Source organism: Streptopelia decaocto (assembly GCF_964273445.1).
Source record: "Streptopelia decaocto genome assembly, chromosome: 2".
In the NCBI taxonomy this organism is placed as follows: Eukaryota; Metazoa; Chordata; class Aves; order Columbiformes; family Columbidae; genus Streptopelia; species Streptopelia decaocto.
In genome coordinates this window covers 114,341,436-114,357,492 of record NC_138655.1, presented here as the reverse complement: position 1 = coordinate 114,357,492, position 16,057 = coordinate 114,341,436, and the positions used below count along the sequence as shown (strand labels likewise).

The 16,057-nt window shown below is 45.8% G+C and overlaps 1 protein-coding gene across 1 annotated transcript in view; it reads right to left on the bottom strand.

Moving 5' to 3' along the window:
* TBX20 (T-box transcription factor 20) overlaps window positions 1-12,857 on the bottom strand; it is a 39,909-nt gene extending 27,052 nt beyond the window's left edge. The window contains exons 1-4 of the mRNA XM_082044473.1: window positions 12,681-12,857; window positions 10,456-10,690; window positions 8,998-9,162; window positions 3,622-3,730 (exon numbers count right to left, since the gene is read on the bottom strand). Coding sequence (XP_081900599.1) covers window positions 3,622-3,730; window positions 8,998-9,162; window positions 10,456-10,690; window positions 12,681-12,807 — 636 coding nt within the window. The 5' untranslated portion in view covers window positions 12,808-12,857. The remainder of the gene's footprint in view (window positions 1-3,621; window positions 3,731-8,997; window positions 9,163-10,455; window positions 10,691-12,680) is intronic.
* Window positions 12,858-16,057: the final 3,200 nt, after the last annotated feature.

Below are 16,057 nucleotides of genomic sequence, written 5' to 3'. Positions count from 1 at the left end.
GAGCAGCCCCCTACCTGTATGGTGTAGCTGTCAGAAAATCCCGGATGCCTGTTCTGCACACTCACACTGGTCTGCCCAGAGGGAAATATGAGCTGCACTATCATAGAATGCCCTGAGTTGGAAGGGACCCACATGGATCTTTGAATCCAAGTTTTGTCCCTGCATAGGACAACTCCACAGTTCACACCATGTGTCTGAGGGCATGTACTTACAGCAACCCCCCCCAGCACACACTTATCGACAGTACAGCATGGTTGCAGACCCCCCAGCCATCCCATCTGCATTTGTGCTGACAGCCTGTGGCAGGGGAGATGACCAGATTCCATCCTTATAAGGTTTTCTATTTGCTGTAAGGTCAGGCAGGTTTGTAGGCATCTGGCTCCAGACCACTCGCCAGCCATAATCTGGATGCCAGCTGCAAAATCCTCAAGGTGGCTTTGAATTCATGAAATACGCTGTGAATGTGGCTTCCACATTCACTAAAGAAGGTTGTTACCTGACAAAATTTGCGTTCTAAAAGCATGGAGGTTCCTAATTTCTGCCAGGTTGATTTTAAAAGTAAACAAACAACAACAAACAACACCTGGGCATTGCTCTCTGTGGCTATTCTGAATCCCTTGCTTTCACAGTTACTTGTTGGCCATGTTCACACCTTTGTCTTTACTTTTGCAAACATTCATGTGTTTGAGTCTTGTTTTCATAAATTCCAGAAAAGCAATTTATAATAACGTATATGCTCATGCTTCACCTCACCGTAAAGCAGGAAAAAATGCCACCCCAACAAACTCAACCAAAAGTCCTAAAAGAAGCAGTCCATATGACAAACATCACATAATACATAAGTAAATCTAAAAATAAATTTAAAAATTTAAAAATCACATTCATAAATGTTCCACAATGAGAAAAATGGGAATTACTCGCTAGGCTATAAAATCCAGAGACAGGAGCCATTTCCTTCTTCTGATAAAGATGTCTGAATGTGTTTCCATGGAGCAAGCTGTATGTCATGCATACAGAGATAAGACTCCTGCTTGATGCTTGGGGAGAATATGTACATAGCTATGGGGTTATGCATGCTGCTGAAGATACACAAGAAGAGATGCATGCCAACTCCAAAAGTCTTGGAATAAGAGAAAACAAACAAATGCCTCTCTTCAGATTCCTTTTCAGGAAATGAACCACCCTACAAATAAAATGCCATATTTACCTTAACAACCAAAACTGTCTCCTGGCAGATGAAGAAATCAAGCAATTATAACAAACTGGAATCGGGCTGGATCCAGCTTCTCAATAACTAGTATTTAGAGGTGTCCTAGGTCATTAGAATTTCCTCAGGAACTAAAATGGCTTATTAAACATAATTAAGATTTTTAGCAGGTTAATTAAAAGGATCTCATCAGTGAAGGGCTCTTTCAAAATGGAGAGGCTTCAGGAGGCTTTTCAATTCTCCCCTTCTCTTAGTACACAAGAGCTCAGAAATGCCACAGTGAGCCCTCCTTGAAAGCTCCGGAGAATTAATTTCTTCCTTAATTATAGTGGTCATCCAAAGATAGTATTTACATAGCTTCAATAAGTCAGCAGATAAAATCTGACACCGCAATTTGGAACATAAAAAACCCCACAAAATATTAAAAAGAGATCATTCCACAATGCCATAACACCTGTCATGTAAATCTCAACATGGGATCAAGTTTTTTGGGCCTATTCTTAACCAAACATGTCTTACTTTCCATCAACTTCAGCTGTCCAAAGCCTTCGCATAAAGAATGAGATCCACCTCTGCCACTTCTTGGAAAGTTAATCAGGATGCCGCATCTCAAACACTATGGATCATTTTCTCTCACTGCCTGTATCTGAGACAATTACGTCTTCTTGCTCTGTCACATGTCTCTGTTCCCGACAGCTTCTTAGACCTACTTCTTTTTTATACTCGTCTGGGCTTCTGGGAACTGCATCACTCCTAACTAGTTTGCAATATACTGCTGCGAGCCTTTTATTAGAGGCACACATGGCCCCTGTTATGATGAAAAATGTTTCTTTTTAAATGCGCACATATACTGCTCTATCATCACTCGGTGATAGAGCCCACAAATCTTCAGCTTTGCCCTTCTACAGATTATGAAATAAAAGAGAAAAAAAAAATACATTCTCCACTAGTCAGGAAAGGAACAACGGTGGGAACTGGGTTAAAGAAAAATATACCCACAAATGGATCTTTTATAAAAGAACAACACAGAGGCATCTATCTGCACTTTCTTTTGGTTTTTAACAACTTTTGTTGCTGTTTCCAGGATGTCCTTTAAATTATCATGGCTGCAGTTCAATTCTTAGGGCTCGAAATGAGTAAGAATTCTCTTTCGATGGAGAAGCATTGCAGAGAACACAGCTCAGACAAACGGCCGCTGTCTCACACAGTCCAAAAAGGCAATAAATACCACACTAGGAAAGGTATTTCTCACACCGTGTACAGCACAATTATTCGGCTTTACAGGTTAGTTACCTGTACGCGTGATTTGGAGTTCAAAATCACTCTTCTCTTCCCAGCACTTCATTTACCAACTCTACATTTATGCTCTTTCATCTTAACTGCCCCATTCCCAGCCAACAGCCCTTTCAGATCCATCCCCCGGCTCTTCCAGCCTTCCTCCAAGGAATGACCAAGCCTAGAGACAATGATTTTAGCTCTTTCTTTGCAATTCAGAGGTACTACCAAGCCATTTCTACACTTTATAGACACTCTTGGGGAGGGGACAGGACAAATAACACTTTTTCTTACCACCGACCATTAGACAGGTAGCTAAAGGAGTTGCCCTCACCAGTGGAGCATAGTGAGAGGAGAGCCCTCTGCATCCTATTTACCAGCTTCCAGCCTTGGGGCTTGTGACAACAAACTAGTACCAATCAGAGATGGGACCTGTGTCTTTTAAAGATGCAAGTACACCCTGTGGCACCTTGACCTGCAAGTAACCTATAGTTATTTCAAGGGCAATTGAGGCACAGTTGTTTTATTTTTATAATTCAGTAGCCCTCACTCTGGTGCCACATCAGTGTTTTCTGCTGACTCTGTCCCCATGCTGCATTGAGTCAGGAAGTAAAAGAGTTCTTATTGAGGGACCCAACCCTAACAGGTCGTCTGTGAAGAAAGCAAGCATCCAAGCACACATGGAAAAGCATACGAGCTTGCTAGCTGAGCATACTGTGAAATTACAGCATAATGCAGGCAAATGGACAACAAAAAGCTCACCTGCCTCCCTTATCTCCCTCACTTTGATGCTCAACACCACCCTGAGCTTGTCCCCGATGGACGTTTGGTCTCTGATGACAGTAGGCACATAATTTGAACGCTACTGTTGGCCTGGGCTTTACCTTACAACAGGTAAAAAAAACCTGATTTCTGAAGTCACCTGTTCTCTACAACAGAGATTAAAACACAACATGTTTAAGCCTCACACAGCATCTTCTTCCACTGCACTATGAAGGGCCAGCCAAGAGACCTGTAAGGTGAGGGCCATAGCAGCCTTTCAGCATCATGGTGTCTCCCACAAGTTTATCCCTGTGGCACAAGCGAGTGATTCCTCTATGTCAGATCTTCTACCCTTTCCCACCAGGAAGGCTACTCACGTGGCCGTGCTGATCCAGCTCGTTGTTGGTGAGTTTGACTTTTTCGAAGGACACCATCTGCTTCAGCAGTTGCTCTCCAGTGAATGGGGAGTCAGGGTGTACGTACAACCTAAAAAAAAAAACAGGAAAAAGGCCTGCTTACAAAAAAAAAATCTCACCTCTTGTCTTGTGCATGGGCACCACTTCCACATGAAATTAAAAGCCTGTAATATCTTGCTTTTGGGATATGCAGTGGTTTCACAGACAGGGATTTCCTGAGAGCTCAGGGTTAATACAGAGCTGCAAGACACAATCTCCCCCCAAATTAATGTATGCCTAAAATATGACCATAAATGAAAGACAGTAAAGCAGATGACTTGAGCTGTTTAGTTCACTGGAACATAATGAAGAATTCCATGTCGAAGGGCTAGATTGCTCTCTAATCATACCTATTATTTTATCTAGTTATCTAAAATTGAGACATTAACTAACATTTGCTGTTGTGTCTTTTCCCAAATGAAAAATTGATCATGTCTTTCCCCACAGCTGTACTAACAAGCACTTAAAATAACAATGACTACAGCTCCAAGAGAAAAAAACATGGTGTCATTAGAGAGATAATGGGGGAATGTAGATAAAAATGCATTTTTCTTTATATGTAACATTAAGCCGTGATAATGATTTTAACCTGCACTCGATCACGCATTAGCTGTGGTGACATCTGTTTATAAGAGGTTGAAGGCTGCAGTCCAGCACAGTGGTCTGACATGAAAAAATTAATTGCAGCTCTGTAATTAACAACCCACCACTTGGGAAATTAAGCAGAAGAAAAGGAAGCACAGAAGACATGTAGATACAATGGTATATACATTATGACTAGACTAATTACAACTGCCAAGCTATTTTAAAACAATGATTTAATAGGAATAATGTATTGCTGAAAATTATTTAACTCAAATGTTCTTTTGTGATAGTGAATTAAGAGCTGAACTAGACCTTCAACTAGTGCAAACCAGACCTGTTCTGCTTCTGTTGGTGTCGGTTATCACTTGCTGAGGGCCTGATTCTCATTTCAGGTGACGTGTTTGGCCACACGGATGAATTTATTCCATTAGGTGCGCGGCGCAGTGCTGAGATGCTGGATTAGAAAGATAAACATTTTTTGTTGCTGTTGAGCTATGATTTTGGTTAGGCGAGAGGAGAATGGAAAAAACACTAAATGATGGGGCGTAACTCTCTGATACACTACACGATCCCTAATCAAGGAATGCCTATACTAAAGGCTCCAGGGAGCACAACTCTGTTGCTCAAAGAGGAAGGATATTTGATCCTGCACTCTCAGTTTTTGCCAGCAGAATCCCCAAGACACAGTGAAACTGAAGTTTTACTAGCACAGCTTGCTTCAGATGTGCAGGATGTTTTCCTTATATTGATCCAAAGCACAACTTGGCTGGTATAGCTAAGTCCATGGGACAGATGCTGAGCCAGGGTTCCTGTCACAGTAAAATATTCCTACCATACAAGTGTCCTCACTGTTATCGACTCAGCTGATTGCACTGCAAGGCCTGCGAAAAATCATGTTGTTATCTGAAAATCCAAGACCTGGAATCTCGTTATGTGAAAAGAATTTTACCTCTCGTGAAAATAGTTTGCCTTCCTGAAAAAAATGAAAAGCTCAATCCTTAGAGCCCTGAATTAGAGAAGACAAAACAAAACAAACAAACAAAAAAAGTCCCAAATATGTCCTGCAACTCTTCAGCCAGTCTTGTGATTTTTTTTTTTTGAGCCTGACTCCTAATTTTGAACGTCTGGATAACTACTAATGTTCGCTGTGACCACAGAGCATCATGCTCAGCAAGGTTTGACTAACTGGGAGCAAAAAGTCAAACTATTTCAAGTATGTGCTGGGGAATGAGTAAAGATCTTCATGTGTCTAAAAGCTGAGCTCATTTGCTTTACACTGTAGGCAGTTAATACTTGGCACTGCTTTCAAACTAGGAAGCACCTGGAAGTTTGCAGAGCGCTGACAGGAAAGTCACTGAAGGATGGGCACCTGAATATTGGTTACATGGACATGTTACTAGACCTCGACTTTCTTCACTTATTTGCTACGCACCATTAATCCCACTGCAACATGTGGTTCCACCTGGTGAACCACACCTACCCATACACTTCTCCTACAGCCTGAGTTCATACGCCTCAGCAAAGAGGCTTGAAAACCTGACATATTGCCCTCTGAAGTAGAAGAAGCCGAAGAGACCACAAGCACGCACGAGCAAAGGGGTTAGAGAAATAAGTGTGCACATTCCAGCGCAGCACATGAGGCTCCCCGAGAAGTTCACAAGAGCTCTAAGGCCAGCCAGATGAGAAGGGCTGCTCGCTCCAGTTCACAAAGGCTTTCGGAGCCATATTAGGATGTGAATTTGCTCCATGGTGTATAATGTTTCATGATATATGCAAAGTTTGGGTACTGCTTCCTTCTTGCATATTTAGGAATGCGACACTGCTTTCCTTCTATTTAGTTTAACAGTTGGTCTGGTCCTACAAGCCCTGTGGATGCTGCTTTTAATTACCTCAATGTCTCAAATAATTTCCAAAACAGGATACCTTTTAAAGGTTTCCTACCTAGAGTTCTCTAAGTGTGCAAACACTATAACTTCATTAAACAAATTATTGTAGCCAAATACGGTTTAAAAAAAAAATAAATAAAAAAGAAAAAAGACAGGCTTCTGAGTGAAAGGAGGTGAAAAAAGGAAGAACACCAAATAAAGGTACATGCTGAAACTTATTAAACTGATGTTTCACACAGTCTTACCAATTTGGAAGAACAAACAAAACATCACATAGGAATTCTATCTTCAGAGAGCACTTCAGAACATTTACAAAAGACTCTCTGAAAAGTATTTAAGTGCTCATTGCAACATAAACTTGTCTTAAATGCTGACAGCAGGAAGACAGGGATAAAACTGGTTTTTGTAGAAAGTTCCCTGAAGGGCTAATCTTTCAAACAGAATCACAGAATGCTTATTAAATTTGGAAAAAAAAAAAAAAAAAAAAAGCTGCCTTAGTGTTGAAAGTTATTTTTATGGTGGAAAGAGCAAAACACCTAATCCATACATAACGTGAGCCCTGAACAATTCCCCGATGCCATCATGCCTATGTAGATGCAGGCAGTGATGCGAGTGAGCATTTAGCACCTCGATACCAGCACCCAGATGCTCAGCATGCCTACACCCCTCACTGATGAGCCTCAAGTAAGGAGAGCTAAAACCACGTTTGGGAGACAAGGAATCATAACTTCATAAAGGGTTCCTGTTACTGGAGCAGGACCAAACCCGTTTCAAGTGGGGAGGAGTACTACTTTTAATCTGCTTGAGCAAGACTGAGGCCTCCCACCTCTAAAGATGTATTAACACTCCAGAAAAAGCACAGACAGTGCAAACATTGGCACACTGAATCTCCTGACATAATTTTTCTCACCAAACAGGAGCATAAGGAGAAAGTGTATAAATGTGTATGTATACCATTCCTAAAAAGAAAAAGTTATCTGTGCCCATGCTATGTGTCTTTTGGCTAAACATCCTGAAAATGAAACAGGAAAGGTACCACTGAACATAAGGGCAAAACTTCTTGAAGACAACCCTAAATGAAACAGCACAGGTACGCATTTGCACATAGCAGTGCTGACTCGATGAGGACCTTAAAGAGCTACCATAGTATAATATGATATTTATGATAATAAATATTAAACTCAAGAAGGTTTGACCCTAGATATAAAACAATCAGTATGGCAGTTGCTAATTATTCCAAGAATCAATCTAGTCTTATACTCTTGTCAGTATTTCCTCACTGAACTAGTCTATGACAGACAGTGTGAATTAGAAGTCTATTTAAAGGTATCCCAAAAGGCACTTGAACAGAAAAATAAGAAAGGGAGAACCCTGCCTTAAACCTATTTCTGTCCTTCCCTTATTTCTTCTTTTGAAGCTGACTCTTTTGGAGCAGGATCCATGTTTTTCCTTTGGGTTTTGATCAGTGCCTATTACCATACATCAAATGAAGCCCTCAGACGTTAACCACATTGCAAGAAGGAGTTTTTGGCCATGAAAACAAAGCCGACATAACTCCTAGGTTGCTGTCTTTAATCACAGCTTCTCTGCATGCGCATTTTGTTTGTTTACTTCCCTGAGCCGCCTTCCAAAGATCAACAGTCAGCAAGATTTCAGTCAAACTATTTATACGAAGAAAGTGTGCAGGACTGGGTCCCCATGCTCTTACACACACACACATGAATGTGCTTGCATTTCTTGTGTTTCACTTCTAATTTCCCTCTCTGTAATAAGCAAGTTCTTAACCCTGCGCTAAGCCACCTGGAGTGGATCTGTTTGCCTTGCGCAGAGCCCTCTACGGAAAGTTTCTTTGAAGCCAGAGAGGCATCCACGTTATTTCCATATCTCCGTCTCTGACTCAGCAAAGCCGTTCAACATGTGCTTCAGTCTTACTGGACTTGGGTGCTTAAGTACGTACTGAAGTGCTGGGCTGAATACAGTGAAGTGTGGGTCTCTGCTGAAGTGCTCTCCTACCCTACAGCCCAGCACTGCAGCCTCAGTTTCCTGATGCTGAAAGGACTTGGTCATTAACTAAAGTAACAGAATTATTTTAGATTTTTTTTTTAACAGCGTTTTATTTCCATATAGAAAAGGAGGGTAATTTACTTGATTTTTTTCCCTAATATCTCAGAAAATGTCATGATTTATAAATAAACAAATTTAAAAATAAATCTCTGCACTGTAGAACTGTAGATCCATGCTTTGTCTGCTGTCTAAAAGACAACTAAAAGCAAGAGTAAAATTATCGGTTAGTAAACACTGAGTATGTTAACAAGAAATAGTATAATTTCAAGCATAAACAGCATTGAACAGTAATATTGTATTTGTATGTGGACTTGGCTGGTAGTGCCTGGATTGTTTTGAATTATGAGGTGAAATGCCGCGGGAAGGAAACCCAAGAGACAAATCAATATATTAAAAAAAAAAAAAAAAAGTAAAAATAGCAAAGCTTTCTTATCTGAATTGAGGCAAACTTCATTTAAATTATATGTGCGTATAAATATATATACACATATATAAAGAGCCTTTAGCCAAATCCTGCATGCCTTGGAACATTTAGTATAAACCAAGCCTCAAGCAGAGATTTGAGGCCCGATTCTGCATCACAGAAATTAATCAAGAGTTTTGCAATCAACTTGGTTAAGCACAGACTCAAAGTCTCAGAGCACTGTTTGCAAACAGGGTGGAAAGATTAATAGTGTGTATTTCTTGAAGGAAAAAAAATAAAAAATAAACTTAAAAAAAGGTAAAGAATATAAAGAAATGACCATCAGTAAAATCTACAAACCTTGCAGGGAGTGGAGGGTCAGCTTTTCCAGCCACTAACCAGGAAGACCTGTGGTAGGCATATCTGTATCTTTTATTGTCTACAGGAACTATATCCATTAACACAATGTATTTGGCTTCAGGATCCACTCCCGAGAAGGAAACCCTGATCGTAGGAAACATTCTCCTGAAATATAGGCAAATGAGAAAATAAATATAGGGATGGGGAACAGAACCGAGAGAGCTTCTGAAAAGCTGCTAAAAATAAAAATCATATTTAAACCACCTGAAAAAAATCAAAGCCCCTATTGATTCTGCTTCAGCATGATAGAAGTTAAATCCTGTGTATCTCTTTAACATGCACAGAAAGAGCAGCTTGAAATCGGAACGATTTTTGGAAGCAAAAAGAAAAAGTAGTAAAAGAGCAATATACTTTTGCCTGGTAGTTGAAAGTACACAACGATTTTGGAAAATAGTTTTACCTAAAGTACATTAGTCTTTGAAAATACAGATTTTTATTATTATTATTTTTTTTTAATGGGAACCATACCCGTGTTAGAGAAATATTGCAAAACTTATTTCCGTTAATATTCTCATACATTTTAGATGCATGATCTTTTAAGCCCGCTCACGATATTTCTGAGAGGAATTTACAGAACTAAACTTTTATTTCTCCACTTACGTTTTGACAAAACGCAACTTAAAAATGGAAGGTTATGCCGTAGACCAGAAATAAAGTGAAATCATTTTAAACAGTTTAAGACTCTGAACTTCAAATTGCAGATTTTATGTGTACTTTTATTAGTATTTTTTAAAACACATGCTGGTAGGGCTCACGAGTTAGGACCAAAAAAAAAAAAAATCATCAAGGATGATACATTAATAACAAGTAACTTTGGGGATTACAAAACTCGACAAGATATTTGGCTCCTGCAAACTGTGTTTGACTGACCCAAACTCAAAAAGCTTTACTGACGGAACAGAATGGTCTGAGGTGACGAGAAAGCCTGGGTTTCTTTTGCACATCATTTGCAACCCAGAGAAAATAAAACCAAACCAAGCCCTGACTGAATTATTTCCCCACGACATCGCTTTTCCCCGCATCTGCACCAAGCCAGAACTGCAAAATCACGGCGCGGCACGAAGGAGCTTTTAGCCACACACCAAATTTTAAGCAAACAACATTTCTACCCAGCCGCCAGAGCCCCCCGGGTCGATGTCAGCCGGCCGTACCGAACCGAACCGAACCCCACTGCCGCCCCGGCCGCCTCTCCCTCTGCTCCCCGCGGGGCTCCGCGCACCGCGCAGCACCGCGCTGAGCAGCACGGCAGCAATTAAGGGGCTTCACCCCCCTCCCTTTAATCTATCCGTGCTGTTCTCCCAAAATAAAACCTGTGGGTTTTGTTTGTTTTGCCTTCCCTCGCCTCCACCACCAGCCTCCAAAGCTGCCCGGAGGGGCCCCGGCGCTGCCCAGCCTTACCTTCCGGATTTGGTGATGATCATCTCGGTACCCAGTTCGTGAAACTTGTCCCAGAGCTCTTTGGTCTCCAGGCTGCAGGAGATTTTGGCCATCTCCTCGCTGGGGATGATGGGGGTGGTGGGGATGAGGGGCTCCGTGCACAAGGACGAAGGGCTGGTGCTAAAATCCCCGTGAGGATCCAGGCTGGATAAGTCACTCAAAGGCTGTGCGCAAGAGGATTTCTCAACGAATTGTTCTGCAGAATTTTGGAGGGGGGGGGAGGGAAGAGAGAGAGGGTTGAGCCAGAACGGTACAACCGCCGAGAAAAACTATTAAAATAAAGGCATTTATCGTTCAGCTCCCACCCTCTGATCCAGCACACCCGTAGATCCTCGCTGTTTCTTAGGCGACAGGTCGTCGTTGAAAGGCAGGGGTGATGATTTTCGGAGATTAGCTCGGGGAAGAGCCCGGAGTGGCGCCTCTCCCCGAAGGTGCATAGAGGCTGATGCCCGGGGGACGGCGGGGAGCAGTGCGGCCCCGCTATTACCCGCTCCACGGGGTGTATGGGGACAGGGCGCGTCCTGCTCGCTGCCTCCCTGCTAAGCGAGGGTTTCCATGGAAAGGTCACTAATTCTCATTAAAACGGGAGCGCTCGGCTCTGGGGTCACACTGGGGAAACGCGGCCAGATTCTCCTAAATTGCGCCGCTGCCAGAGCGCGTAACACAGAAAGAGCCCGAGTGCGGTAGCGCAGTCTCCGCGCTTCCTCCACGGGGTAGTGAGCTCCTAATACTAACTCAAGGCCGGTCGCGGGCTCACCCGCTCAGAAAGCCGGGTCTGCCCCACCTCCCAGACGGTTTGCTGAGGCTGAACACGCTCCGTTGGAGAAAGAGACTCCGGGGTAGCTGCGTGCGGCCACGCAACCTGCGCGGGTGTGGTAGCTGCCGCCGGCGCTGGGTCCCGCCGGTGCTCCCCCTCCTACTTGCAAGCCCCGGGAGGCTTTTGGTGTTTGAGCCGAATGAGGATAAAGGAACAGGGCTGCGGGGGTCTCTGTCCCAGCCCCGCGCTGCCGCACCGAGATGAGGCGACGGATCCACCGACCGGCGCCAAAGAAACGGGAGGTGCACGAATGTCCCCTGCCCTGACAGAGAAAGATTTCGCCTCAAATCTCCACTTAATAAATAAAACAGTTATAGGCAGTGCTTTCCCTTCGATTTCTAACTGAACAACACGGGGCAATGAGTTTTAAAAAATAATAATTTTGAAAGTAATTGAGTGAGTGTTTTCAGGAAAAGAAAATAAAGACAAATAGCTACGTTTAACACAAGACCGTGTAAATATGTCAAACGGGAATACTACACCATTCCCGGCCTACGTCATCGCCTGAACTAAAAAATAAAGTTCACAATGAATCCCTGGACTATGCGAAATCTATTAAGTCAGTTGATTAGATGGAAGAGACACTGAGAGCGACACATTTTCTTAATTCTTATAAGCTTGAATGTAGCCTTGTTCATTGGCGCCTTGAAAGCTTAGTGCTTTTTTGTTAAGTTTTCTGCGAAGTCGATACATGCAATGACCACAAACCGCAGAAATTTGGGGGTTGGGGAGGGAAGGAGGAAGATAAGTTCTAATATTTTTTTAAAGTCTTCGGGAATCTGAATCGAGACGACCGAATAGAAGCGAAATCTCTTACCCGAAGATCGCGAGGAATTACCATACAAATCGTCCCGGCTCGATGTAGAATGAAAAAATCTTTGAGTCTACACCGAGTAGCTATGGAGCAAAGCGATGTAAGTTTTACAACCCCTTCTAAGGTTAGGCGCGATACCAGAGATACTCTTATTTGACTTTAAAAACATAGATGATTTGCAATAAGTATTTAAGAGGTCCATTTAATACCAATGAAGAAAATATAACTGCCTTAGCGTGCGAGATTATTCTAGGAACGGAAAACTTAATAAACGGCTCAATTTAAACCGGAGGAATTTAGAAAACGGTTTGTGCTACAGCCTTGCCTGAAAAAGACGGCGGGCAATGAGGAGACTTCAACCGGCTTCCACGGTGCGGCTTTTCCTAGCGGGGGGAAACCTGTGGGCAAGGGGAAAACCGCGGCTGCCTGACCCGACTGCCGGAGCTTTGAGGGGGGTGAGCCTGAGCGGAAAGCGGGCTCCGCCGGCACAGACTGACGGAGGGACGAGAGCTCCGCGCCCCACAGAAACCGGCGGTCACCCCCTTCCCCACTCACCCAGCGGCTTGATGGTGCTCTCGGGGGATTCCTTGTCCTTGGAGCTGCCGCTCGACATGAGGGCGGCGATGGAGAAGGCGTTGGCCCGGGAAGAGAGCTGCGGCTTGGGGGGCGGTGTGTACTCCATGGCCACCCGCCGGAGAAGCAGCTCGGCACGGCGCTGCCCGGACCGGGAGTACCGAGGGCAGCGGAGCGCGGTTACCGAGCGAGCGGAAGGGAAACACTCTGCACCGGGTGCTGCGCGCTCCCCCGCCTTAACGCGGGGCCGCGGAGATCCTATCGGCCGGTGGCCAATCGGTGGCGGGACACGTCAAGGGCCCCGGCCCGACCGCGGAGGAGGGGGCGGAGGCGGGCGGGAGGAGGAGGAAGAAGAAGAAAAAGAAGGGGAGGGCTGGGATGGGCTCTGCCCGCCCGCGGGGTGGGCAGGGGGCGGCCGGACCTCAGGCAGGCTCCCCACCGCCGCTCCCCCTTACAACAACCGGGCTCCGCTCCCTCCCGAGGCCCCGGCGGCTTGAGAGGTTCGGGGTGAGCCCCCCGCTCCTCTGAGCCATGGGAGAGGGGCGGGGGGACAGGGCCACAGGGCCGGGGCTGCTCCCGAAATGATTCCTAGGCTTATTCGCTTTGTCGAGGCAAAAATCAAAGAACCAGTGGAAATATGGTTTTAAAGGAGAAAATATTTTATTTTTTTCGCGTGCGTACATGTGACAATTTTCTATTTAAAATTCAAATTTTAAAAGACCGAAATTTTTAAAGCAGCCGTTTCATCGTTGTGCGACTTCTGCTGGGACAGAAGGTTCCTTAAGGCTGATCGTGCGGTTGTATTTCCTGCACCAGATCCCAAATACTGTCATCCCAATCAGATGTAGTCTACTCGGCAGAGCCCAGCTGAGACCCTTGCTGGATTCAAGCCAAGCCAGTACACTGGCCACTGGTCCTACACTTTTCTTCAATTCCGTTTCATCGGTTCCACCAAACTAGATGGTATTGATCAAGCACGTAAGATGGAGACAAAACCAGGACGGGCTGATGGTGCCAACGCGCAGATTATCCCAAATCAGTGATTTAAGTAAACTGCTCGCCAGTGCTCTTGTAAACGTGTAAAATTCATGTAAAAATCCTCCCGTAAATGAAAAGAACGGGCAATCTAACTAAAGTCCTTTAAATAAAAGAGGACTTACAAGATTTGCTTGCTAAAACGACTCAAGAGGACACTCATTTTTTCTTAGTGAAGTGCCAACTTCTAAACCCAAAACAGAATCTGAGAAGCTTTCAATACGCAGGCTTGTGCCAAGGGGACATAGCGCTGGAAGGACTAACCCCAGTCAGGTACAGATCTGTGCCACTCCTGTTCCTGCTGAACTTATTTAATATGGAGAAACAGTTATTTGGGTCACCCTTCGCAGCCAGCGAAGTGGGCAACACACAATAGTGCCTTATCGCTTTGAAATGAGCGAGAACCAACCGCGGTTTGCCCTTTTATTACCCGAATTTGCCAATAGATAGAATATATAGTCTCAAACAGGATGCGTATTTAGAAGCGCCTGAAGCTTTTGGCAGAGGGCTAAGATTTCAGTGCGACACACAGTGGTCTCGGGGCCGGGTCTTGCCTTACCCTGGAGCTGGGGGAGAGGGGCGCAGAGGAAGACCCCAGCCAGCCCCCGCGGCCGGGGAACTAGGAGACCCTGCAGGGGCAAGGGCAGTTCACGCAGCATCACCTCTCGCCACAGAGACAACGAGACGAACGATTCTCCCGACATCAATTCCAAGAAAACAAACAAACAAAATTTCCCCCAAACCCTTTATCGCTTTACTTCGAGAGACATCCCTCCTTTAACATCCCGGTTCCCCTGCGGGACAGTCCCTCTCCTGAGGACGCTCCCGGTGTGCGACAGGCGGCAGCGGCGGGACGGGGGTCCCGGAGTCCCGGCCCTGCTCTCCCTTGTCCATGCTTGAAAAGCAGAGTTCGGCCTGCCTGAAAAGAAATAAAAAGGAGGGTACACATAGCCTGGGCAACTATCTTCTTCACCCTCCCTGCGGTGGTGGTGGGGATGCTAAATTCCCCTCTGGTTTCCTACCTCCTCTATGCGCCGTGCAAAATAAGGATGACAAAAAAGCCAAGGTCTCATCAAAGTAACAGCGCAGAACCTGCTTATCTCCGTCCCAGGGCAGCCAGGTCGTAACATACCTGTCCCTAGCAGGGGCTGCCCCCAGCGTGCCTGGCCTGTCAGGGCTTAGGGGAGGGTGGTGCGGCGGGTGGCGGTGGATATTTCGGTGCTGACCGCGCCTGGCTGGAAAACACCGACACGCGGGGATCGGCTCAGCCCCGGGAGCTGTGGCAAAGCCCGGAGCCCTCTCTGCTTTGCCTCGCCGCGGATTTCCAGCCCCGTGGGGTGAGCCGTCACTGCCTTTAGCTCGGGGAGAAAGACTCGGCCCCGGCGGTGAGGAGCGCTGCGCGGTGAGAGCGGCACTGCGCGGTCGGGCGCGGAGAGTAGCGGGGAGAACGAGGCCGCGGCGCGGCCGTGGAGCGGAGGTGGCAATCACCTCCGGGCAGGGGGTTGCTCCTCTGGGAGAGGGAACGGCCTTGGGGGTTTGAGGGTCCCTGCTCGTACCTTGGAGATCAAAAACCCAGGAGCTTCGTTTTATTTTATTTTTAAAGAGGTTCGTCCTTACGGCATGACTCTTCTTACTCAATTAAGCCTTGCAAGTTTTTGCTCAATCCCACGAGAATCTTTATTTTCTTAGTTTTTCCCTCGCTCCGCCTCCGATAAGGAAATGAGTCCTGTCTAGACGTCCAGAGCACCCCCTCCTCCCCCGCGGGCAATGAATGGGGCTCGGCTCCGGCCGCCTAATCCTCGCTGCGACTCCTTCCCCCGCCGAGGCCGAGCCAGAAGACACGCGGGTCCGGCGACCTGAGTGGGAAAAATGAGAGAGACTGGCTTCTCTGCTTTGCTCTGGCCACCCCTGCCCGTGGCCCTCTCGGGGACGGGGGTGCTTTCACGGACGGGAGGGGAGTATCGGGGACACACATCACTGCCCCAGCGCTCCCCCTCTGCTTTCCCAATCAAGGGGTTGTAATTAATAAGCCCCCGCGCGTCCTTCTCGGGCTGTGTGAGCCGGAGTAGCCAGTCCCCGCTGTCGCCCCCGCTGCAGGCGGGCACAGAGAACCTGTCCCCGCTATACCGACCCCGCTCCCCAGAGCACAGTTACAAACCCCGCTGCACCTGAGCAGGACGGCTGCCTTGTACGAACCCGTTTAAATTAAATCATTCGTTATTTCTTTATCCGTAAATAGAGAACACGCCATCTATACCGCGGAGTTTGTTTGCTACCTAACCAATGCAGGTGTTTGTCGCCTGTGTCAGTCTGGCACGACAGAG